The following is a 26,433-nucleotide window of genomic DNA, read 5'->3' as shown; positions in this document are numbered from 1 at the left end:
CCTAGCTCCCTCGGCGGGGCTCCCGGCCGCACCTGTGCTATCGGCGGGGCGCCCCGCCGAGCCGATCCGTGCCGTGCCCTACGAGCGCCCGTCCCGCCCGCTCCCCACCCCGTGCCCGCCCTCGCAAGGCGGGTTGGCGGCTCCTCCCCGCCCGGCGCCGTCCCACGCTCCAGGTGTCCCGAGTCGCGCCGCTGCCCCTCGGCAGGAGAGGCCCGGGCCGGGCGCTGCGGCGGGGCTGGGCGGCGGAGCGGCTGCCCGGGGCCGCGGGAGGTGGGCGGTGCGCGGGGGGCGGCGGTTCCGGGGCCCCGGCATGGCCCGGGGGCGGGTGCGCCGCCGCCGCCCGGCCCCCTGAAGAGACGCGGCGGGGCTGGCGACCGGCCCGGCTCCGCGGGAGAGGGGTCTGGCTCTCCGCCGGGCTCCCGGCGGGGCGGCCATGTCCGGAGCTATGAAGTTCAACGGGTACCTGAAGGTGCGGATCGGGGAGGCGGTGGGTCTGCAGCCCACCCGCTGGTCCCTCCGGCACTCGCTGTTCCGCAAGGGCTACCAGCTCTTGGACCCCTATGTCACCATCAGCGTGGACCAGGTGCGCGTCGGGCAGACCAGCACCAAGCAGAAGACCAACAAGCCCACCTACAACGAGGAGTTCTCCGCCACGGTTACCGATGGCCATCAGATCGAGCTGTCCGTCTTTCACGACACCCCCATCGGCTACGACGACTTTGTGGCCAACTGCACCTTGCACTTCCAGGATCTCCTGCGCTCCGCGGGCCCCAGCGACAGCTTTGAAGGCTGGGTAAGTAGCCGCCTCAAGGAGAAGCTGGAGTCGGGCTCCTCTCAATGAATGAAGGCGCTCGAAGGGTATTTGCAGAGCAGGGGCTTGTCCTTGCATGCCTGTGCTGCAGATGCAGGCAGCCCAGTGTGCGTCTGCATTTACGCAGGTGTACCTTCATGCATGTATTTGTGCCCCTGTGCTTTAGACTTACTTAGAATGCTTCTTAGACTGCTCTTTCAGCTGATACATTTGGAGCAAAAAGTCTCAGCTGTCATAGTTTGAGGGTCAAGACCCTGTAGCTGAGGGCTGTGAGCTCTCTCCTCTTGGTAGATGTAGCAGAGAGGAGACTTGTACATCACTGTCACAGTTCACCTGCAGACTCTCACAGTCACGTACCTTCCTTTTCCTGCTTAGCACACAAAGACAGGCTTGGGAACTTGCATACCTGGGGTTGGATGTATTTCTGCTCGGATCCACACATGCTTGCACAACTGTTTGATGTGTGCGTGTGAATTTCTTTGACTTCTTAACAGAATGGCAGGACTGGTCTTGTGTCTATGATGTACACCACTGCGCCGGGTGAACACAGTTTCACTTGCAGCTAATTCTAGGTTATTTCCAAGTAGATGTCACTTGCATCTGGCCCAGAGAACCTCAGTTATGTCTTAGTCCTAGTAGTAAGTGAAAGGAATAGTACAGGCTCTGAAGTTGTTGCTTTGCTTTCAGTATTGTATTGCTCCAGACAGTAGTTTGCTTTTAAGTGTTAGATTAAAAAAGAAGGTTTAAAAAAACAAAACATTTTTTCTGGGTAGAAACGGTGCAGAAGAGCTGAGAATTTCTGAGGTTAATATAGGTATTAACTTTTCGAGGCCAGGAAGTTCAGCACGTGTGGTCAGGTAACCACCACAATAAAATCAGACGTGGAGGAAGGAGAGCTGACATGCAGAGAACAGATAGGCATCTCGATCGTATCGCTGGGGAGGAGGATGGTACTTTCTGTTCTTAGCTGGTGTCTGTGACTGAGGTGTGATGCTACACCTCTGGGGTGATTACAGGGGAATACCAGTCGCTGGACTGGTTTATAGGTGTACATTGGTACTTTTTTTTTTCTTAATTCTTGTTGTGTACCCTATGGATAGTCTTGAGGTTTGTGCATTAAAGATAGTCACTCTTAGGCTAGTGGTGCTGCTGGAGGGAAACTGCTCCAGGGGCTTGTCCTAGAACACTTTTAAATAGGGAGCAGACCTGTATGGGCCAGGACAAAGGAGTGAGCTCAGGACAGAGAAATGTGGTTTTGAGGGGTTTCTTTGTGTTTGATTTGTTGGGGTGTTTCCTCTTTGCTGTTGAGAGAGGCCCTGGCCTCTTGAGAGGCCGGAGTCCTGGTCGCACCGGGTCTGGTTACGTGTGGGATGGGGCTGCTCTGTTGAAAAGTTGGTGGATTTATTCACACTGCTAAAACATCTATAATAATATTGCTGCTGGTGTGGATGGATTCATGTCCAGGGACCCACTGGTTCTTTCATTTCATCCATCCTGCAGTACAGATTTTTAGGGCAGATGTAGTTTGTGACCTGAAATGCTTGTTTGGTCCTCGGTGACAGAAAAGTTTCTTATCCCTGCTGGATAGGCGCATGTTTTATGAACTGCTGTACCTGTGAGTTGATGGGTGCGATGGGATGGGAAATCTGCGAAATTTTTTAACCAGACTGATGTAAACTGATGTTATTTCTGGGCATGTAGACAGAGGCTGAGAGCTGCTACTCTCCTTTCTAGTTAATGGCTATAAATTACAGCTGGGGTGGATTTAGTGGGGAGTGAGCAAATGTTCATCTCCTGTTCCCTTTCTCCTCTCCCCCCGCTTTCGACTTGCTTCGTTTGCATCTCGCATAGCGTGCAGCCAGGATCACATGATGACAGGGAACAGCATCTTGCTCTGATAATCTAATATGTCTTGATAAATCTAGCAAGGCTGTCACGGGGTTTTGTGTAATCAGAAGAGTAGGAAATGCTGGTTTGTGCTAACGCCAGGTCCAGGAACTGCTGGCACGATATAAGACATCACAAAGGATTTGTAGATGATTTGCATCACCTCCACTTTGAAATCCTTCATACTGCCCTTTTTCCATCCCCAAAGCAAAAGCACATACAGACAAGGAAGGAGTGAGGGGAAAATTGGTGAATCCTCAAAGTTTAAGCTGGCTTACACTTAATTGTCTGCGCATGATGTTTCATTTTGATTTGAAATAGAATTTTCCCGTTCACTTACCAGAGACAAGGACAATAATATATAGGTAAACTCCAAATGCTCCTTGGATTGCTAACAGCTGGGCAGGGCAGCTGGCTGCCTCCGCTCCCTGAGCGTTCCTCCGGATTGCTGGGGATTACCTGGGATGTTCCCTCAGCTCAGGTGCTGGCCTGAAAGTTTTGGCCTGAGCTCTTGGGCTCATGCTGCTCTGTTTATAAACGTGGATTTTCTCCTGCTATTTAAGAAAATAAAAAAGAGGGGTTAGTTGTAACACTGGTCACTACCTCTGGTGAGAACTGCAGAACTATCGGTGAGAGGCAGGTAGGAGCAGTTGGTGTGGAAGCGTTGGTGTTTCCCGCATGACTTGCAGGACATCACTGCAATTATGACCCCAAATGCTTACACACATGAGTAAGTGTGTGGACATGAGCTGTCTCATCAGTAATGCTTCTACACCTGAGTCATCCCACCGAGTACTGGGACAGAGTTCTCTGTTCAAGGTTTGCGTTAAAATCCATGTTCCAGAGGCTCTTCAAAACTGATCCTTTTCCTCCTGTTTTGGTTGTTATCTGAAGTCTTTCTAGTAAACACATTAGCACAGTCTGGATATTTTTTAATTTGCCTGTTAGTTGTTAAACACATTTGACCAGTTTTACACAGATGAAATCCGTAAGAGCTTATTAACTTCAAGATCCTTCTGTTTCCCATTTCTTATATGTATTTGTCAAGTTGCAAAGCACTAGTTTTTATTAATATTGTCAATTAAATGCCATCTTGCCTTCAGCATGCTTTAATGTAGGTAAAACCAGGAGCAATCTCTCCGGTACCGTGTTCTTTCTGGTAGGCATTTTCCTGTGTGGGTGTGAAATTGTGCAAACCTGAATGGCAGCATTTTACACAGGTGTGCATGACCCTGCCAGGTGCAGCGCAGTGGAGGATTAAGCTGGCTGCTATCCGAAAGCTGGTATGTTATGATTTACGTCAGGGTTCAAACTTGTCTTTTTAGAGCATTTAATTTTGTACTACCATGTGCTAAACTCTGTTTACTCAGCATATGCATCTTTAAAGGGTACTATCCCCTCTTTAACTGTCTCTGAGTGCAGTGTAAGAAGCAGTGATATGTCAGTGAAACAACACAAATAATTTGGAGTACTGACTTGTAACTGGAAGGGGAAATGTTTACAACACACAGGATTATTCCTCTGAGTTTTATATAGTAGCCAAAGTACATTTCAAGCTTGGGGAAGCACTATTTACAGATACTGAATTGTGTTGTTACTAAGGGATTATTTGATTACTATTGTAAAAATTGTTAGTCCCTGGGTAGAGATGTCATAATTTAACAAGGAGTTAAAATTAAACCTTGATCTTGAAGTAGCGAATTATCAGATTATACCGAAGGAAATTAGATAACAGATGGACTGTAAGATTAACGAGCCAATCGCAATTTCCTGATGAATTTGTTACCATTTGCTCCTGTGTGCAGGAAGAGATTAAGACAAATAATTCTAATGAATTCCTTGACTTGAGCTTTTTCACCTGTATCCTTTTCTAGGAGCTTTTTCTTTCTTAAGGCAAAAAGAATTGTGTTTTACCCATGTTTATATGCAATTTTATTTATTGAACCTTACACTGAAGAGTTAAAGGAGAATGCAACTTCTTCCCCAGAGCAACACGACCTTGGCAGAGAACAAGGGTGTTGCAGGTCAAATACGATGTGGTTGCTTCTTGTTTTAACACGCCATTTGCTGCAGAGTGTTCTCCAGGTAGGCAAAACTTGCAGCAGGAAGCCAAAAATACCTTATAACTGTTGAGAGAGGATTTTGTGGTGCAGTATTTTGTGTCTGCATCAGCCTGTGCCCACCTGTACAGGTGCTTGTAGAGCAGCAGTAAATGGTGTTTCCTTCCACAGGCAGTAGCAGGCTGAGGTGAAGAGCAATAACAACCTGTCCATATGACTTTGTTTCCATGCACATGACAACCACGTACATAGATCTCTGATCTGTGTCAAAGTCACGCTACGCATTAATTGCAAACTGGCCTTGAGTAAACTAAGCTCGTTCCCTGTTTATTGATAAGTTTTAAGTTGTTTCTGTAATTATTATTACTGATGTGCAGTTATTATGTTGAATGGGAATAGTGGAGGGAAACACCTGCTGCAGGAGGCAAGAAAAAGGTTTTAGAAAGCTACCAGAATTTCAGCTTCTGTTTCTTTCCTTTAGCATACAGCTGTGCTTTGGCCCTATGATCAAACCCTTCAAGGTGCAAGCAGAGTCCCGTGCACGGAGGCTACACTGCAGCCTGAAAGAAAGGCTGTAATAAACAGGGGAAAGAATGTTGCTCTTTGTCAGGTATTAAATAATCCCGGGAGGGCTGAAGCTAATAACAGTTCTACTGATCAAGGTGGATAAGAATAAAGTTGAGTGTGTCACGAGGAGCTGCACGCTTACTGCCTGGTTTCAGCATCAGAAGCTGAGCTGGATAGGAATCCTATTTCTCACTCATCCATGAGCTCCTCACCAATAAACGGCCTGCGTTTATTGCACAGGCAATAAATGCAACTGTGAGCATTCTTGGAGAACACATGTGTTTTACCTGAAGGTGTATTAGGCTGGACAGGTTTGATCTAAGTGTGAGAAGAGCCTGTTCCTAGTGGTCAGAGCCACTGGGATGCCAGTGGGGATCTGTGGGATTGGAATTTATGCCCTGGCTTCGAACTTGTGGTATGAGTCTGGCTTGCCTTGATACAGCTGGGTACCCAGTCCTGTTGTGGTACCAGCTTTCTAGTGAGTTGCTTAGTCTGATTTTCCATAACTTTGTCTTGAAAAGTCTTGCTTTGATGCTGTTGGAGTTGGGAAGGTCTCTGGGAACGTCAGAGAGGTGTGCAGGGGAGGTGCACAGTTTCCTACGCAGTGTGGTTTGGCTGGGACAGGCTGTGCGAGTGTCACCACATGACTTTCCCCAGTTGTGAGGAGCCACTGAGCCAAAACCTCAACCCAAACCCTACTGAAAGGTACCCAGGCCCTCTGGCTTGGCAGCATGGTGGGCACTCCAGTTTCCAGCCATAGCCCAGTGCTCCCCATCAGCTGAGAGAGTCCCCAGAGGGGACAGGCCAAGGACTGACGCTTGGGTCTCCTCCAGCAGCGTTGGTCATGGCAGAAGCAGCCCTGAGGGTGTTTGCAGACCCGTGTCCCCAGCCATGGGGTTGCTCTTTTCAGAGAGGATGTGTGCGAAGGACGAGGAGGAGGAGGAGGGGGCCGGGGCCAGCGGGGTGACCGCAGCACGAATGAGCCCAGCACCCCAGGAAGCTCCGTCCCCAGCCCCGCTCTCTGCCACCGCCAGCCTCGCCTCGCTCTGTTCACATTTTATATTTAGCTTTCACCACTGGCCTTTCTGTAAAAAGTGCATTTCATCCAGGCCATCTGAGGCTTTCTGTTTGGAGTATTTTCTGAGTAATGATTTGGTTTCTGGCCATTTTGAGCTTATAGGCAATAAACCCCACAGAAAAGATTGTCAAGGGGGACATTTAAGCTATTGAAATGCCATTAGAAAGTCTACTGATTTACAGTGTAATTCAATATGAAAGCATATCCCTTACTGAAGTAAGACTCCCACCCTTTCTTTGCAAACTATTAAAGCTCCTTTGATATTTTAGGCTTGATTGTAACTATTGTGCTTTGCTAATACAATCAAGAAATCGGGGACCTTTTGTGTAACCATGGAGAAAAAGACAAGGAGAAGACTTATCAAGTGAAACGAGTTGCTGGCAGCTTTTGTAAAGGGTTCTGGATCAGGCATTGCGCCTTCTTGCCTTCCAAATCTCAGCCTAGGTAGGCATGTGGTTAATATATGTCAAACCATGCTGCAAATTTAATTTATTCTGAATGCAGTGAGCAATCTTTGTTCTGATCGCTTATTCTGCCCCTGTGTTATTAGTGGGGCCATGGAGTAAACCAGCCTGAGTCCTGGGCGACTGACCTGGTGCCGGGTCCCAATGGAGCTCACCGGGCGGTTGTTGCTTTCCCAAGCTGTGCCCTCAATTGCGCTGGTACAAGAAGTTCTGGCTGGTTGCGAGGGAGAGACTTGCTTTATAATTACATCAAAGATAGCAAATGTATGTCTAAAACAAAGTGCATCCTGAAGCTTCCAATTAATGTTGCTAAGCCACTTAGGGTAGGCCAGACAAATGACTTAAATTTCTGCAATGCCAATGACATTTTTTAATTCTTTGAGATCATGAGATGCTCTCATTGCTCAGGGAAGTCAATCACTGAGGAAACCATCCTGTGTTATTTTGAAAGCCAGCACCATGAACAGATGTAAGCTAGGCTTTGTTCTGTTAGCACAATGCTGGGTGAGAGCAAGCCTTCCTGAGCAATTCTGGTGCTACCCGTATTCAGAGCTAAAATCTGGGCATCAGTGATGGACCCAAGGTGATGGAAAAAATTGCTTTTTCGCTGCCCCTGTGAGGTCTTGTGTGCCCTCGTTACACTAAACCAGAGGCATCTAATCGATGGCCAGATCTATCCCAGAGGCTGCCAGAGCAGTTTTACCGGCTGATTTCCCGCTGCCTGCTTTGCTTTGTCCTGGGGCTGCTCAGATGTGGGACAGGTGGAAGAATTCCTCTGGCAGCCTCCAGCTTGTTTCCAGCCACTGTTGTCCTAACTGCATCTCCAGAAAGCCTCGTGTTCTCTAGCCCACCAGTGATCTATGTCCTGATGGAGGGAAGCCTTCAAGACAAAGGGGTGCATCCAGCACAGATGGAGGATATCTGCATCTTGTCTGTGTGACAGATGGATGGCACATCCGGGGTTGTTTCCTCTCAGTGCCACCTCGCAAAGCGATGAAGCCCAGCCTGGGAAGGCTAGCAGCCCTGGCGCTGTGGGTCTTCAGGTCTGGAACAAGATTTCAGCTTGTCCTCTGCTTCTCCGTGACCCTGAGTGGGGATTTCTGCTCTCCATGATGCAGCGTGGACCTGCCCTTTGGGTCAACACAGCTCATCAGAGCATCCTCCATTCAAGGACAGGGAACTGCTTGAGAGAGCCCAGTGCAGAACCACGAAGATGCTGAAGGGAGTGGAGCATCTCCCTTGTGAGGAGAGGCTGAGGGAGGTGAGTCTCTTCAGCTTGGTGGAGACTGAGGGGTGACCTCATTCATGTTTATAAATATGTAAAGGGTGAGTGTCAGGAGGATGGAGCCAGGCTCTTCTCCATGACAACCCATGATAAGACAAGGGGCAACGTGTATAAACTGCAACACAGGAGGCTCCACTTATATTTGAGAAGAAACTTCTTCACAGTGAGAGTGCCAGAGCCTGGCCCAGGCTGCCCAGGGAGGTTGTGGAGTCTCCTTCTCTGCAGACATTCAAACCCGCCTGGACACCTTCCTGTGGAACCTCATCTGGGTGTTCCTGCTCCGGCAGGGGGATTGGACTGGATGAGCTTTCCAGGTCCCTTCCAGTCCCTGACATTCTGTGATTCTGATCCTTCTGTGACTTTTGTCACCCACGAGCTTCGCCAGCACAAAAAAATGTTGGCGGGGAGCAGGGAAGGGAGTGTAAAGCTGTAGATGACATTACATAAAGACTTTTTCTTGGTGTTCACCTGCCAAGTTTCATAAGTATTGGATTTCGTGTGTGAGCTGGTTGTGTTTGTATCAGTGATACAGTGGCAGCTCTCCAGGCTCCTTCCAGGAGAGGTCTCCTTGCTGTTGAGCTGGTGAAGCACTGGGGCAGAAACAAACGCTGGGCAGCTTCGGTAGCTGACTTCAGTCTGGGAGATCGGTTGTTTATTCTGTCCTTTTAACCAGCATGACAATGCTATGTTGGCTTTAGTGGATTTTTTTTTTTACTTTCTTTTCAAATTATTTTACCTTTTATTGCAATGCAGATACTTCTGTCAAAAGGAGAAGAGGAGGAAAATACGTCCACACAAGACATACTTCTAAATGTGTGATTTAGTGTATGAGTATTATATGTCTGCTGGGCATTAAAAAAAAATAAATGGATAAAGTAATTTGCAGTGTGAAATCACTTGACAGATCAGCAGAGCCCTGTAACCTCTCAGATGGGGGCGAGTGAGGAGAAGGATGTGAGGAACAGGCTGTGTATCTATGCTGTCCCGGGACATAACACCTAATAGTAAGAATTATAGTAACAATCTGACAATGTGCATCTAGGGCTGAGGAAAGGTTTGAGATGGTTGTTCCATATCTGAACACTAGAGATGTTTTTCCTGCCTTTGTCTCATACATTTAGCATCAGCCATCCTCAGAGGGAGGATTTAAACAGGTCAGCTGGTCTGATTTGGTCTAAAAAGCAGCTCATACCTCCCTACCGCACGTCTGGTTTCTAGCTCTCTCTGGCCTGCTCTGTGGTTTCTGTTTTTCCTTTAGTCGTTTCTTATTTTTTTTCTTACGTCTTTGTCATTAGTCTCCATTTTAGCATAGTACTGTACTTTATGTTTTTCATTTGGGTAAATTTAATTTTACTTTGTCATGTAAGCAAGATGTCACTGCAAATTAAGTTCTTCATACACATCTCCACTTGCTTTAGTATCTGAAACCTCCTACAGCAGCAATGGAGTCTTAGTTCGGGAACCCTTTTATTGCCTTTTTGGATAGAAAATACTTGTTCACGGTTTTATAGATGCTGTAGCAGATTCAGGCAGGGATCAGTCATAACTGCGCCAAGTGCTGTGGGTGTGAGTCAGAGAGACACGTGCTGTCAGCAAGATCACTTGGGGTTGTGTCAGTTCCCTGGGTCTGGATGGGAAAGAGGGGGACAGTTTTGCTGTGACGGTAAAAATCAGCATGGCATGTCTGTACTCCTAAGTGCCTTTATCTGACACAATGGTTGCAAATAAATGCTGTCCCCGATAGCATTGGAGCTGGTCTGTCTTCATATGAGTTGGTCTCCAGAGTGTTTTTTTCCACCTAGATTGGTCAGTGTGTTCATCTTGTACTAAGTGTATTCAATTCTGGGCTAAGTTCCTTCAGAATAATGAAGCTGGTTTAGATCAAGAGCAACTAATGAAAAACTAGCTTATCCTGTTTGAATTCCTGCTTTGTCCTGAATGTATTTTCCTTGGTAAACAAGACTATGTAACTTGTTTGTTTGTTTGTTTTCCCCAGGAGTGAAGAGCAGAGGAAAAATATGTTGCTCTGAGTTGTGAAATCTGGGGATTGATTTACTGAATATTTTCTTCTATCTCATATCATTTAATTCCTTTAAATTTTAAATGCTTTAAATCTGAAGAAGAGAGGGAGAACCCTTTCATGCAGTAGGGCCTAATTCTTATCCTCCCCTCACATATAAACTCTGGCACACTGCATTAGAAGATGCTCTCCCTGCCTCACTTCTTTCTGGTGTATATTTTTAATAACACCAATGTGAAAGTTGTCTTTTCCATTTCTTACTTGTTGTAAAATGTCGCTCTATAAAAAGTTTGCCTGTGTCTTCTGTGAGATTTCAGCAAAATAGCCCGGTGCTTACCTGTGCTTTTGCTTGCAAGGTTTGCATGGGTGAGTTCCCAATGGCATCAACGGAGTTATGCTGCCAGCTTTGCACTGGTCTAATTCAGTGAAGAACTGGACATTTCTTTCTTCCTCCTTGTATGCAACAAGGGTTTATAATGATATCTGGATTGTACATTATTTATTGAGGACGGTGAGTGCTCATGGAGCTCTGAGAAGGAGGAAGGAATTGGCTTCCATGCAGTGAGTTTATTTTCTGGGTCACTCACAGACTGAGGCATCTAACATTAATATATTCAATGCAAATTTATTCTGTAAGGCAGTTAGCTGCTTAGCCTGGAAGAAAATATAACCACGTGAGGAAAATGTTCCTGTGCGGCCCAAATCCATGATAGGATTTTGTGTCAAAGCCACTCAGTTGGAACACGCTAGTGCAAAAGCTATAGTGGTGTCGAATGTGTAGGGTGATCCTCCATCTCCTAATAGATCTTTGTGGGAGTATTGCTGCTGATAATCAGTTTGTGAGATGGAGCCCCACACTTAGCACTTCATTAGCTGTTTACTTAATAACGAGTCCAGTGTAGGAGCATTGGGTGCTCCTGCAAGAATGGCTCAGACTGGCTTGTGAGGGAGGGCGACTGAGCGGCGATGGTTGGAAATGACACGTGGTTTCCTTACTTAATAGTTCAGCCTCTTGTCTCTGCAAGGGACTCATTATGTGGTGGGTTACAGACCTACGGGAAGGGAAAAAAAAAATGCGAGTTTATTAATTATTCATTCATTTATTTATTATTATTGCTTAACATAGTGGGACATAATTGTGGTGGCTTATTAGCTACTATATAAGCAACAAAGCTGTTCTTGGTTTGGTGTGTAGCGAAACTGGCTCAAACTCTGCTGTGTCTAGGATGAGCCATTTTCTTTCCAAAAATTAGCCCCTACGATAATAGCCCCATCAGTACTTAGCAACTCATTTTGACCCCATTTTCAAATAATTAGCTCAAGTAATATTTTACCTGTTTTGCCAATAAAGATGATAAAGTTTTTCCCCATCTTCTTGATTGTAGGAAGGAATATCTTTCACTTTACTTGGAAAATCTTGCTAAGTAGTTTTGACATGAGTGTAGAAGAACATCAAGTTCGTTGCGCTCTTGTCCGAGAAACGAGCAAGTTCTAGAGCTGTGCTGGTGAGCCCAGACAGCAGGGCCTTATTCTTTCCCTTTGAGGGCCAAAAGTGCTGTGTTGCAGACCAAAGAAGTGGGCAGTAATGTTAGAGAGGTAGAAAGTATTTCTCTTGCGTCTTCCAGATCTCTGTAGGTAGAGGCTAAGACCTCTAGCTCTACCTGAAGGATGGGGGGAACTGGGTTTACTGTTAAGGTGCTGTCTCTGCAGGCAAGGACTCACTGTACCCTAATCCTTAAGGCTTATTGGAGTGACAGTCTTGAAACAGAGAGTAAACTCTTGGATTCTGAAGCATCTGACTGGCTCAGGAATAAAGCATCAAAAATTCAGGCTATGCTGCACATCCTCACAGAATGGTTTTCAGTCCCTTGTAGTCAAAATATGTTCATGTGCTATTCCTTTAGGTGAATGCTTACAAAATCATCCAGACTAAGAATGGGGTTTGTGTTTAATCATGATGAAGCACTTTTTTGGTAGCGTTATGAGCTCTGGCGGTTTGCGTGGGGCAGACCCAGGAGGACACCCAGCAGGTTTTTGTCCCCTCTGCCCCATGGGCAGTCTCTGTGTGGCGCTTCCTGCTCATGTCTCTGCTTCTCGCCTGCCCCGTTTCACAGCCGAGCTCACTGAAGAAAATATCAGTCGAGGGCAGGATGAGTTAATGTGGTGGGCTGTGAGCTGTGGTTTCCGAGACGTGCGAAAGCGGCGTCCATTCTGCTGCCTTTGCAGAGGAGTGGTGACGCCAAGAAGAAAAGGGGGGGAAAGATTTGAGGGGGGCTGGGACTGTAATCTCCTTTTAATCAAAGCTTGATACTGAGATGGCGTTTCCCTTTACCTTGTGTCTACTGAAGAGCTTGATTAATGATTAATCAGTTCATCATCAACGCTATGTTCTTCCCAGCAGTTAAGCACGACCGCTGTTGGACGTGTACAAAACCACACCGGGATTTTCCCTGAGCTCCACCGGAGCTGGTGAAAGCCATGTCTTGGAGCTTGTTGTGGATGAGCAGCTGCTGCGTGGGGCTGCACATCTGCAGGAGTGCAGATGTTCATGCTGGACGTGTAGAAATGCTCATAGAGATGTGCGTGTTGAGCGGCAGACGAGACACAACGCACACTCATTTCAGTCCTCGCTTAGCGCTGCGTGTAACGAGGTGAAATCCCTTTGACCGGTTGTGTTGCCTCTGGTTACCGCTTTGTTGGGTAAAGCTCTTAGACACGAAAACTTGAAAACTCCAGGAATTTAGAACTTTAGGATGAAGAACTAAAGCTACATCCAAAATCAACAGGTGGTTCATTTAAGAACTGCACTCTTCTGATTTTTGTCAAGAACAAAATTGTAGGGTCTGGGCAGTTTTCTTCAAAGAGGAGGAATGATAATTGAGGTCATCACATGTTTTGGCTGATGTGGATGCGATTTCAGGAGGTTTCTGATGTGTCCTTGCCAGTTTGTAATTTCCCTTTGTCATAGAGAAAGGCGTGTTTGTGATTAATATGAGGTCAGTGGATTTATTTTTCATATAAATAAACTTGCTGCAAAGAGACTTGCCTCAGCAATGGATATGCAGTACTCATTGTTTTTAAGCAATGCTACTTCTTATTTTAGTAACATTTCAGAAGTGCCTGTTCCTGTTTTGAACATGAACATTAGGTGAGAAGAGAGTAACTGAGTCTTGCTGGTTTTAAACATCCTTCAGTGGCTCTCGAAAGATCGTTCTGAAAGAATCTTCCTGACCTCAAAAAAACTCATTGACATTTTCTCAGTTCAAGTTTTGCGGTTCATTTCTGGGTTAACTAAACAATCTCCTTCGGTTAATAGTCCTGGGCATATTTTATTTGCAGAAAAATGTGGGTTTGTTGTGTGTGTTTTGTTTTTTGGTTTATTTTAATTACTTCAGCTGCACAAAAATACTTTTTATCTGTGCCTGATAATTTTTTTTTAATATCAACAATAGGAACAGGCCCCTTTTTTATTAAAAAACCCCCCCACATATAGGCACTAAATGGGTAGCTGCAAAATTCTGTACACCTACAGTATTTATTCTCACTCCACGTCTAACAATATTAAGCAACTGTTTCCACAGGAACAGTGCTCTTTACAATAGAGGGTGTTGTGGCTTGCTTCAGAGCCACAGTCAGAACACACGGGTGTTTGAAGGGACCAGATCTTTCCATCTCTCGCTATGAATTTTCCAGTGGGTCATTACTTGTTCAGACTTTCTATCTCAGTATCCGAAACCACCCCAGTGCTTCATATTACTGTGTGTGGTGATGTCCCAGAAGCCTTTCGAGGGCTGCTGGGCTGCAAGAGGAATCTTTTACATTCATAAAAAGCCGAAACTAAGGGTGCAGCAATGAGAGGATCAAGTCAGCAGCTCCAGCTCAGCTAGGTCCAGCTCATCACTTCTGTACTCTTATCTAGGGCAATTTCAATATCATCCATATTAGGAATTGTACAGCATTAGGTGCTTTATTCCATTTCTTAAGGGATTGCATTTGTAACGGTTAGTGTCACTGGATGTATGGCAGTTGTTAGGGTGACTGTATCTCTTTCATTTTCTCCCCTGACAAGGTCGTTACTGGGTGTCCTGCTTGTACAGAGGAACTGTTTGGCTGGCTTCTTCGCTTTGTATTGCAGGGCTTGGTAAACCTTAAAGAAGGGAAGTTATCTGATTTTATTTTGAAAGAAGATAAATGCTGTGCAAGAGATTTCTCCCCTGAGCTGGTGAAAGCTCTCTGGTTAAGGTTATAAGACTGAAATTGATGGGACTTTTCCTGGAGTGAATAAAATTTTGTTTTGGTTAATTCCCAAAGCAAAATTTAATTCACTCCAGGAAAAGGTAGTCTGTCCCCCCTCAGCGAGAGACATTTGTCAACGGAAAGAGGAGCATGATGTCCACATTAGCAGTGCCACCCAGGTAGGGAAGTACTTTTCTCTAGAAGGGAATTTATACTTTGAAATGTATTAGTTAGTGGGCTGGAGTTAAAGGCGTGTTTGTTTGTGATGTGGAGGACATGCAACACTGGCTGTGGCACAGATAAAATGCCAGGCCTTCAGTTCACAAAGAAACTATTTATTGAAGAGGGAGCATGGCAGCAGTTGTCTCAAATATGATGGCTGTGGAATGGAGCTTGTCCTGCTCTTGGCTTACTCAGGATCGCCACGTGCTTGGACTTTCAGCAATCCCCAGCAAAAGCTCTGTTTGAAGAGAGCATTATGTGCAGCTTTGCAGGTGATGTTGAGCTCTGGATGGGAAATGTGATCAGCATCAGGTTGTGTTCTTGATTAACATGAGCAAAACCTATCCAACCCTGTTCTGACCTTTCCCCGTGCAGACCCTTTCTGGGTTCTCCCCCACCACTCCTTTCTTAATTTTCTTCTTTAATCCAAGGTACCTTTCGGTTGCATTGTTTGGGAAGTGCTTCCTCATGTTGAAACCACACTTCGGAAAGGAAAAAAGAAATATTAAAAAGGAGAAATATGTGACAATGCTCTGTTGGGAGATACCAGCAAGCTGCTCAGCTTGCAGTCACACCAAAGCCCCAGAAGAGCCTCGTCCTTCCCATGGGGGCAGATGGCTGGGTCAGCTGAACAGCACATCCTGGTGACACAGCACCTCGTCACCCGTCCGGCAGCCTGGACAAGGCTGGAGGCCGATGCTTTTCAGTTCCTTCCCATTTCAGTTCAACTGCTGGAGTCACAGCTATGACTCTATGGTCATAAGTGCGTGGTGAGATCATCTGTCTCATGAGGTAGATGAGGAAAACTGTAATCACAGACTTGATGGGACTAAAAATTGCTTGGTCTTGGACAGTCTGCCTGTTATTGCAGTGCTCGGCTTTAGGATTTCAGGACTACTTTTTTTTTTTTTTTCCTTTCTCATCATCCTTGCAGTACAAATATACAATCCAGGGTCTTTTAACATGAAGAACCTCATCTATGTACCCTTTTATTAACTGCTGTTTTACAGAAGTGTTTATTGTACTCTTCTCCTCTTTCCTTCCCCAAAAGAAAACCAAGCAGAAAAACAAACCCACAAACAAAAATCACTATACAAATAGGATATGATCTAACTTGGCAAAGCAAATGTTGGCAATGGTGTGTCCTTTCTGGGTGTTGTCGGCCGTGTACTGGATCCCAACCTACATTCTTTTTGCTGCATGAAGATTTGACTGTGACTCCCGGTGCTGAACCTCATGGGATTAGAGTGTAGACATGAGCAGGAACATCTGGACAGCAGGAGCAACAGTCATACCTTCAGGAATGCCGGGGGAGTGTATGCCTTGGCACTCCTTTTTTTGTACCTTTAGAAACATCTAATTGGCTATGTGGCCAGAAACTGCTACTGCTTTCGCGTGGTGTTCTGGGATGTGTGTACCAGGGATATTAAACAATCCCATAAACGGTTGGCAGGGAATGGGAGAGGCATTAGTGTGTGGGCTGAAGTACTTTTAACCTTCCTCTCCATCTTTCCCTGTGTCCTAAGCAGATTCTCTCCTGTGAGACACCACCTGTATCTGATAGTTTATGTTTCATCCTTCCGTCTCAAATCACTGGACAGATCATCTTGCAAGATGGAGTGTGAAAGGAGATGCGGTGTATTGATACTAGCTGGATATAAATGTTAGTCCTTAATAGTTCCAGGGTTAAGAAACTGCCGGGTGAGGAAGTGAGAGGAGGAAGAAAGAAGTCACTGTGATTAATTCAAGATCTGGAAAAAATGGTCAAAGCATAGGTGCTTAGGCTTCTCCATGGTGTTACAGTCCGTGCCAGGATCCAAGTTTCATAAGTTGCTGGAATTAATCCCTCCTTTTCATATCCTCACTGAGTATGAGTAATGCAGTTATGGCTCTAGATGGGGATATCTGTGATGGGAGCTGTAGTTCTGAAGACTGGCATGCTGCTGAGATGTGTCATTTGAAACCACACTTTTTATCACAAATATTGCTGATGATTTGATTTTGCACATAAATGAATTCTTTGTTATACCGACAGAGGAGGTGGTGGTGGTGGTGGTGTCCCACTCGCTCCCCCCATAATGCACTTAGACCAAGACCTTATAGTCGCTGAGAAGAGCGATGGATTCTGGTGCCGTGGAGCAATTGCTGGACTGCTGTGCAATCTGGGCACACGATACTTTCATGGGTACTGCAGAGTCTTCCTTGCACTTTTCACAGCGGTGTGTCTGCCCTGCGGTGTGTTTGGCCAGGCCTTTGAAGACCACAAACGCTGTTTCTAATGTTGCTCCTGGCATCCCCTTATATTGCTTTGCTTGTCTATAAAATTGGTGGTGTAAAGATTCCCCCAGCACTCCAAGGGGCTTTGCAGTCTTTGATTGAAAAGGTGCAGATGTGTATGATTTCATGTATGCAGTTCCATGTGTCACGTTGGCTTTAGGAGACAGCAACACCACTGTAGGAATATGGTACCTGGGTTGCCACAAGGAGATGGCAGCCTGTGGGGAAAGCTTCCCTGGGTGAAAGCAATCGCTGTGGGCCTACCTGGTATGGACATTCCCTGAGCCCTACCATCCACATTTTGGGGTTCCAGCTATCCCAGTGCAGTGCTACAGCATCTCTGGAAGTTGGGCTGAGGTAGGTGAGCCATGATCAGGGCAGATAGCTGTTGGCTCCTCATACAGCAGACAAAACATCTGCCAACCACACAGCATAGCATTGGGTGTTGCAAGGCCCTCTGTTAAGTAGAGATCTCTTCAACACTTGGTGCCGAAGGGAAGAAGAGGGTATGTGCCTGCAAACCAAGCTCTGTGCAGAGTTTTTGGTTTGCATTTGCATCTCTGTATCGCGGAACCCCAGCTTCCTGCCGTCAAGCTGCAGGCATCAAGATGCTTATCTCACACCGGGATCCGTGTTTGATTTTACAGCACCCATTAGTAGTGATCAAGCACCATAAATAGCTGGACTGTTCCAGATTACCTTTTGCTATACCACCAGGACTTAACTTTTTAACTGTTGTTAAAAATATGGGTCTTGGTTCTTCAAAAGTGAGTCTGACAGAAATGGTTGGAGTAACAGAAAGTTGTGACCTTTCCCCTTTCTACCTGGGGTGTTGAGAAACTTGATGGATTATATCTGGAGGACTTATGGATTTTAATGGCTCATGATCTCATCAGCTGTAGCCTGGTTATGGAAAGAAGAAAGAGCTATTGGGCAAAAATGGAAAAGCAGCAGTACACCAAATGAATTATATGTAGTAGGAAGATATTTTAGGAACAGTGACACACCTAACGGAGACTTGAATGAGAAGAATTTCAGAGAAGTTTAAGATTATGTAATGAAACCAATGAATAACAAGAAAATATTTTCCAGCACTGAATACTGGAGAGCAATACAAGATGTGAAGAAGCAAGGTGGTGGGGAGACAACTGCAAAGGGGTACTTTGCAGAGTGTTGGAGCTGGTTTTGGGGGCAATTCCTTGGGCTGCGATCTGCAAACAGGATATTGAGGCCGTGTCTGACACTGTACAATGCAGTGGATTTCCCCCAAGTTACACAGTGCTCTCCTGCTGTAGCCATGCGGTGACGTTCCTTGGGCAACCATTGAGAGTGCCTTGAACAGAGAACCTCAGACCGTGATGCAGACTTTGCTGCTTAATGTAAAGTCATAAATGATTCATAAGCCTGCCTAGATTTGTTAATAAGGTTAATTAAAACTGCAGGTGAATGCTGTGCCTTGGAAAATTTACCCTTGAGACCAAGAGCCTTGTTATTGCTTCTTTGCTCAATCTTTTTGTTTACTCTCCCCTATTTCCATCTGGTGCTTGTTCTGTTTGCCCCTGGGCAAAACCCAGGTCTCCGGTATGTGCTGGCTAGTGCGTGGGCTAGCTGGGCTCTCTCCATCACTAGCCCTCACCTACTCTTGCCTTCTTGGAGGCTGTTGTATCAGTGCTAAGCTCAGCTATGTCAGTGTTTTACTCTGAGGAAACTCCACTCACCAACTCATTGCTCTTGGCCCTTGGAGCATTTCCAAATGGGAAGTGCCACCAACTCGTCTGCTCAGCACCCATCAGTGAATTATTTCTTTCTTACTGTGAATAGCAAAACTGGCACAACTTCCTGGTTTTTCTGCCAAGTTATACCAAGCTGACATATGTGGTACAAAATACGTTTCTTGATCATCTCCAGAACCTGGAGACAGAAAATGGTATTTTCTGCAAGCTGTACTTGGTGAGAAACCTAAAACATGACATATGTCGTCATCCCTTCGCAACTCCTGTCCAGAGCGTAATAGCTAAAGTGCTATCTCAGTGGCTCTATAGGTGTTGAAAGATTTTTGTTTTGTTGGTAATAAGTGATTGTTGAGGCTTATTGACCTGTTGTTAGTGTTTGTTGAATGGAAACAGAAGATTGCGTGTGTGTTAGTTTTTCAAAGTTCTTAAGTCCTCTCAAGAGCAGACCCTGTCCCACTTTCAGCCTCTTTTACCTGCAATTGCATATATAGGCATTTGCAGGCAAATTTCCATACATTGCATATGCAAAGCCAATAGCTTGATAACAGCTACTGAATGTTTTATGGGTTTATTTGCTGTAATCAAGTGTTCAGACAACTCAAAATGAAGCCCTGCGTTTGCAATCCTTTGATTTAGTGGTCCTGCATTGATGTTGGTATCTGCCTGTTAGGAAATGAAAGTGATCTGTGATTCTGCTCCCCACTGCCCGCCTCCATTCCTCAAATAACTAAAAATAGTTGTAGGAGGAAAGCAAGAGGAGCTGGGAGGAAAAAATTCAGAGATGGACAGGAAACAGGCTGTGGCGTTACAAAGCAAAATCTGTGTTTAATAATTTGTGCGCAGTGGAGCTCAAGCTCTACTTGTATGCGCAGGTGGTGGGGAAAGGCAGAATGTGTCCTGCCCACACGACTGTGGTTTCACAGGGGCCGTGGCTGTGGGAAGGAGCCGGTGGAGGTGTCACGAAGGTGTTGAGAAGCCGTGAGAAGTGGTGACCTGCAGCCAGCGGGGGTGCAGAGGCTGTTTGGAGAGGCACAGAGCAGCCTTTGCTCCCTGCCTGTCACCTTCCCAGGCCACCATGTCCAGTCACTGGAGCAAACACGACGCTGTTTGTTGGGCAGGTGGGAAAATGTAGCAGAGCCACCTGCTGCTTGCTGCTGCTTTGCTCCTCTCCATTCCCCAAGGCTTCACCCAAAAGGGAAGACATCCTTCCAGGCTCTGTGTCCCAGGGGTGTTGCTCCACCAGCTCACTGCATGGGAGCTCCACGGGTGCTTGCTGCCGGAGCCATGGGGCCGGGAGGCCCTGCGGTGCGGCCTGGCTGTGCCCAGCCATGGCAGAGCCACCCACGGTGATGTGGGGCTGCAGGAGGTGCTGATGGTGACCTGGCAGTGGTGTCTGAGACCACCGTCCTCCCTGCGCGTGGCTGGGCTGAGAACAAACCGCCCAGGTGAATTGAGAGGGGAAGGCTCCGAGATAGGAGTTTCAGCACCTGCTTTGCTGTCTGTGGGCGGTTTGCAGAGTCGTCCCAGGCTTGGCATGTTCTGTGCCCTCAGAAATGAGACCCTCACTGCCAGGTTCTGGTTGTCTTTTGTGGTTTCTCAGCTTGTTTACCACCCAAGTAATTTCTGACCCTGTGGTTGTGGATCATAGAATCATGGAATGTCCTGAGTTGGAAGGGACCCTGAAGGATCATCAAGTCCAACTCCGGTCCCTGCATAGGACAACCCCACAGGTCACACCGTGTGTCTGAGGGCCTTGTCCAGTCTCTTCTTGAACACTGTGAGGCTTGGGGCCGTGACACCTCCCTGGGGAGCCTGTTCCAGTGTCCAGCACCCTCTGGGTGAAGAACCTTTTCTTCATATCCAACCTAAACCTCCTTGGCACATCTTCCTGCCATTCCCTTGTCTCTGGTCACCAGAGAGAAGAGTTCAGGGCCTGCCCCCGCTCCTCCCCTTGTGAGGAAGCTGTAACTGCCATGAGGTCTCCTCTCAGTCTCCTCTTCTCCAAGCTGAACAAACCAAGTGAGATAAAAGTGGATGAAAACCCTCCTCTGTGGTAGACTGCACTGTGTGCATGCAACTGTTAGATTCTCTCCATCCTCTATTTCATTTTGTGTTTGACTTAAAATTTGGAAGAAGTGGGTTCTTGCTCAGCAGTGGTACTGCTGGGGTCAGTGCCTGCTCTTTGAGAAACTTCAGTACTGTGGGACGGATAAACAGGCAACTGGATTCCCACCCACCTCCATAAAACTCAAGAGAGACAGATCAGACATCCCTCCAGAGACTAGATTGGATTTTTTGTGTTGGTTGGTTTTGTTTGTTTTGAATATAGGGAAAACAAAAACATAATAGGCCCTGAACTAGTTGTCTCTCTCTTTTCAACTTTAGAACGTTACTTTTTTCCCCAATACACTAAAGATCAGCCACCCGCAACTATTACTCATAAATCATCATTTTAGAGGTGGGATTTTTCAAAAGCAACGTAAGTTTGTGTAACTCCAGTGGGAGCAGGATTTGGCTCATGCTTTTGAAAATTTATTTATTTATTTATTTAAGATTTGAAACCTCCTTTTTAAATCTATATTTTATTTGTAGCCCATCAAGCAGGTTTTCTCGGGAAGAATTTTCACGGAACAGGGTAAGTCATGTCGCAGCCCTTGCTCTTCCTACCGGAGCAAATCTCCTGTTGAGCTGGGTAATCTCTTGAATGAAACCAGACTAAAACTGATCAAAGAGTCCAGGATTGGCTAAGAGTCATTAGTTATGCATGATTGTTCATGGCTGGCACACAGCTTATAATTATACAACTTGACTGAAAACAAAAGTAATATTTTAAACAGCTGTCCTGGAACAAGAAATTAGAATGACAATATTACAGTAATAGCTGGAATAGCTGGTTATAGGAGTTACAAGAGAGACTAACTCTCCACCTATTTGTGGGTTTACCTCCAGAGTGTTAAACATATGGTGGTAATAGTCATTGGAAAGGTTTATTTTTCCCAGTGAAACTTTGATATTTAACATCATTTGCAGGAGTCAGAAGTTCTGAGTCTTCATCCCCTATGAGGGGGGTAAAAATACTTTAAATCTGCTGTTGGTCTGGAAATGCCCTATGGATTTCTCTAAGGTGCTTGACTTGATAGGCAGGTGGCTGTCAGGCTCCAAACATTCAAGAGGGACTGATTAATCCAGACACCATGTATTTGGCTGAGAAAGTTGCTACTTGACCTGTCCAACAAAGGCACGCTCAGGTGGAGGTGCTACCTTATTAAAATACAGAAAGATGTGACATTCCATAAGCATGATCTGTTAGGCGGTTAAACAAGAAAAATTAAAAGGAATAACTAGAGGCATGTGAAGAAAACAGCTTTAGACCAACCCAGACTTTTCAGCTCTTTTGACTGAACAGAGCCTTGGGAATTGCCTCTACAAATGACTGATTATATATGCAGTTCTGTTAATTAAATTTTAAAATTGTGTAGGAAGTCAAAAGATATAGCTACTTGTTTAATTAAGCTAATTAAGTCCCCAGGTAGCTTTTATATTTGCTTTCTTCACTGCAAGTGTCTGACTTGTTCTATTTTTGAAGCCACGTCAGCATTGACACGGCTTAGGAAAAGGTTGTCCTTCTAGGTTTCTTAATAATTGTGCCTGTGGGGAAGACAGGATGGAGCAGCAATGGGATAAAGCATGTTCTGGGCTCCAGGGTAAACACTGTCATTTCTTGTGTCTGATCCAAAGCCAATAAAAAGATTCCCACTGATTTCAGTGTACTTTGGATCAGTCTTCCCAGACTGGGCTGTTTGTGGTGGGGAGAGGAAGAAAAATGTATTCTTAATCTTGTGTTTGCAAGAATTAATGTTCATGCCAGATGCAGTGTTGAAGACACCCCTTCATTCTGGGGGTCCACCTGGTCTCCATTTCAGAGGGTGAGCGACTCGCAGGTAGCAGCCACCCTTCAGATCTGCCTTTTCCCATCCACAGCCAGTTTTACAGGCGGGTACATCAGGCTCTCTCGGAGGCCGACTGACTATACCTGCTCTTCGAGTTCAGCGGATGCTTCAGCTGGGTGTTGATATGTTGCCTGAGCCATTACCCTCCTTCTGAATTTGTTTTCCAAACCTCTTCCATTGATGAATCACGCACGACCAGTTTTTATTATATGCGTGAAAGCATGTGATTAAGGAGTCCTGTTTCAGTCTCCTTCCATCTGTTTGCTCCCAAAGTAGCTTTATTTTTTTGTGATGCAAAGAAAATGAGTAACACCTGGATAGTTGTTGGGAATAACGTTAGTACAGCCCTTTTCTGGAGAAGGTGTGTGAGCTGGTTGACTGGGGCCCCTCCTTGTGGGAAACCGATCCCTTGCAGCTCCCTTTGAAGTCACGTGGAGCTGCAAGATCTCAGCAAGTTCAGGCATGGGGCACGGTGTGAGTGGCTTGAATTAGGAGTGAAGATCTCCTCGGTCCTGCGTTCAACCTCGCTGCCAAGACGTCGTGTCTCACCATGGAAGCGTAATGAAACCGCGGCTGAACTCATCAGTCCTTACCTGCTCATTTCCAGCTCGCTTGCCAAAATCCTCCAGTGTTTGTTTTTTATTGGGTATGGCTGTGAAGTTCAACAGAAGTTAAGTGTTTGCTTAGCTCTGGGCCAAAATTCTGTGGTGTTCTTATAGATACAAAGAATGTTCCTGAGCAACAACAGTCAATATTACCCACCCTCTGTGCTACGGAGGAAGGTGCTGTCTTCCAGTCCCTTGAACTAGAAGAGAGCAGCAATTGAAGACTTTGCTACACTGATAAGCACATTTTCCTCTCCTAGTTAGCCAAAACTTGGCCAAATTACCTCTAAACCAACCAGAAAGTCAATGTTTTTTCCCTTGTTGTTCTCGGGGTGACCAGGCTTTGGATGAAGGCACCAGAGAGTGGAGGGTGGTTACGGTTTACAGCTATGCATGGCAGTGGTGTGATGCTGCGCCGTGCGGGCTCTTCATCCCGCTGCATGCCACCAGCTTAGTTTGATTTATTCCAAGATAAGTGTATCTTGTAGCATTCACAATATCATGCATGCATGAAAATTCAGATTTCTCCTTTGCTTGTCCCAATACAGCAGGACCTTCCCATTGCAGTGTGTCTCCGGTGCTGATACTAAACCATCCAGGCAGTATTCTGCTATTCCCTAAAAGTTATCCTGTACCAAATAGATCTTGGCATTAGGAAACTTTTCTCTATACTTCCTACTCTTACAATGTTGTCAAATACATACAGATGGTTACATTCCTGTATCACTTGTCTGCTATATTTTAATATGGGAGCTCCCCCTTAGCATCATCTCTGCTGCCTTCAGGCTGTTGAGTTTCTCTGAGCCTCTCCTGCTTCCTTTGAGAAAGAAGATCAGTATCAACTGCATTGTTGACCCGAACTGATTGCATGGTCTGCTTCAGACTTTAATAATTCTGTCAAGAATAATACTGTGGCCCCTGCTTCTCTTTAAAAACATAATTTTTGCCTTTAAGCACTGATGGTTAATGCTAGGAAGAAAAGAGATGAGAAGCAAAACCTGGTGTAAGTGCAGCACTTGTGTTACACGCACACTGCTGTTGTGAGGTTGTATCTCAAGGGTGTTTGCTGGTGCTGGGAGGTACCGATGTTGCCAGAGCTATGTCAGAGCTTGGGCCGCCAGCCAGCCGTGCCTAGGTAGGGTTATCTCTTCCGTGGCTGGAGGGCCAGGCCTTTGGCAGCTGCTTCCTTTTGAAGTGCTCAAATCTTATTAAATAACAGCATAGGGAGAAGTCCTCTCAGTCTGTGAAAGTAGGTGCTAGTGACAGACATTCTTTAGTGCCTGAAGAGACTGAACAAGGGCATATATAATATAACAAAATATATAATATTTGGGGGCAGAAGTCAGGGTACCACACTCCTCATTTGTGGGCATCTGGTTTCAGATGGTTACGAGCATGTTTCTGCGTGCCCAAACACGGCTTACTGGGTCGGTAAAGCTATCCCACAGCACGTGAGCTTCCTGTAGCTGCGATGGAAAGGGCGAAGGCAGAAATGAAGGTGTAAAGCAGAGGTGGGAACATGGGGAGCTGTGCTGCAAGAATGGCAGAGGTCAGCTGCGCAGCCTGGGCTTGGCTTGCTGTGAGCATCGCTGTGGCTGCACCGGCATCACGGCTGTGGCCAGCAAGTGTGAGGGGCTCACAGGACAAACTGCTACCAGCATGAGTCCCTCCACATTGTGTGGCTGTGGGACGAGGGGTCCGTGTGATGGCGAAAGGAAGCACGTCCTGTCAGGTGGGTGTTGCTGTCCGGGAGCTGCTCAGTCGTCTGATCTCGGGTAGGTCTGCGGTCAGACATTTTCCTTTCAGTTCTCTAGGTCAGAGATGATCTTCCATTTCAGGCACTTTCCACATATCTGGGGGTTGATCTCAGATACTGCATTGGCTGCTATTTAGCTGGTCAAATTTCATCTTTAAAGGAGATCACAGCAAATCCGAAAGCCAGGTTTTTATCAGTGGTCTCTTAATTTTAGTTATTTAATTTCTTAGTATCTTATATTTTATTGTTACTATCAATTTAAAACCAGAGAGACTATTAAGACTGTCTGGTTTAATATCTTGCATAACATGAGATTTTACCATTGGTCCTGCATCCAGCAGGATGCCAGTGTGCCAGAGATGTTCTGCTTCTTCAGCTTCTGGCATACTGGGACTTCAGCCCTTATTCCGGAGCCTTTCAGGTGTAATATTTCATTAGATCCTGCTAATGTGCACCATGAAATGATCTTGGGTGTAGCTAGATCCTCTTTTTTGAGGCTCTTTGGCTCCTCCCTTAGATATCTGGAGTTCAGCTTTCTTTTTTACGTGTATCTTAATGATACTCCCTTGAAAGGACTGGTTGGTGCATGGCAGGGTTTGGCATGCCGCGGGCAAATGTTGTCCGGATTAGTGGTGGTCCCTACATCATTGTTCTGAGAGTTTAGATTTATGGTTAGAGGTTTGTTTGAATGCTGTGGTATGTGTTCACACTGGAGAGAAATCAAAGTGCTGGCAGGATACATCGTGTGTTACCCAAGACAAAAGAAGGAGCCAGGGCTCGTCCTCCTTTCTCGCAGGACCGGGAAGATTTTTTTCTGCATACTGAGATGTATTAAATTCTGACCATGGAACTTGGTGCTGCTGACATAGAAGACTTTGCTTCTGTTTCTGCCAGACCAAGGAGAGGTGGCTGCACAAGAGCAGAGAGGGTCTGAACGATCATGTTTAGTCATTCCTCCAGAGAGCTCTATTTTCAGAATTTCTGTTCTGCACACATTATCGTTATCACGAGGTGTGAAGCTCCTCTTTACTAATTCTAACCTTGCAATTCGGAGGTGTGTGGGGGTTTGCCTTTTTGTTTTTTGAAGTGAGATTTCTGTGTGACAGTCTGACTCGAACTTCAGGGATTCTTAGCTGTGATTTTTTTGCTAAAAACTAGCTGATGAGCAAAAAGCCAAAAGCAAGACCTTAATTAAGAATGTAAATAAAAATGAAAATGAAAAAGCTGCTCACCGAAAAATAAATACCTTATTTCAAGGATGGGTTGACAGACACTTGGGTTGAATCTCTGATCTGTAAAATGTTATTCTGTATCTCTAATTTGGATTAAATGACAACAGGTCTTTACATAACAGCACTAACAGTTCCCTATTTTCTGTGGTTTAAGGCCAAAAGGTGATTTATGTAAGAAATTAGAGTTTACCCCATCACTGATGGTACTTTGAGAGACTGACATCATTAAGGGCAACAAAGATGCTGAAGG

General features: G+C 45.7%; 1 protein-coding gene across 1 annotated transcript in view; it reads left to right on the top strand.

Moving 5' to 3' along the window:
- The first annotated feature begins 329 nt into the window (after positions 1 to 329).
- The window catches only part of PRKCH (protein kinase C eta), a 122,541-nt gene continuing 96,437 nt past the window's right edge, over positions 330 to 26,433 (top strand). The window contains exon 1 of the mRNA XM_065838672.2: positions 330 to 793. Within this exon, the coding sequence (XP_065694744.1) occupies positions 434 to 793 (360 nt within the window). The 5' untranslated portion in view covers positions 330 to 433. The remainder of the gene's footprint in view (positions 794 to 26,433) is intronic.

The sequence above is a fragment of the Patagioenas fasciata genome, chromosome 5, assembly GCF_037038585.1.
Source record: "Patagioenas fasciata isolate bPatFas1 chromosome 5, bPatFas1.hap1, whole genome shotgun sequence".
NCBI lineage: Eukaryota > Metazoa > Chordata > Aves > Columbiformes > Columbidae > Patagioenas > Patagioenas fasciata.
Note: the sequence above shows the minus strand (reverse complement) of the source record. Positions and strands in the feature narration are given on the sequence as shown.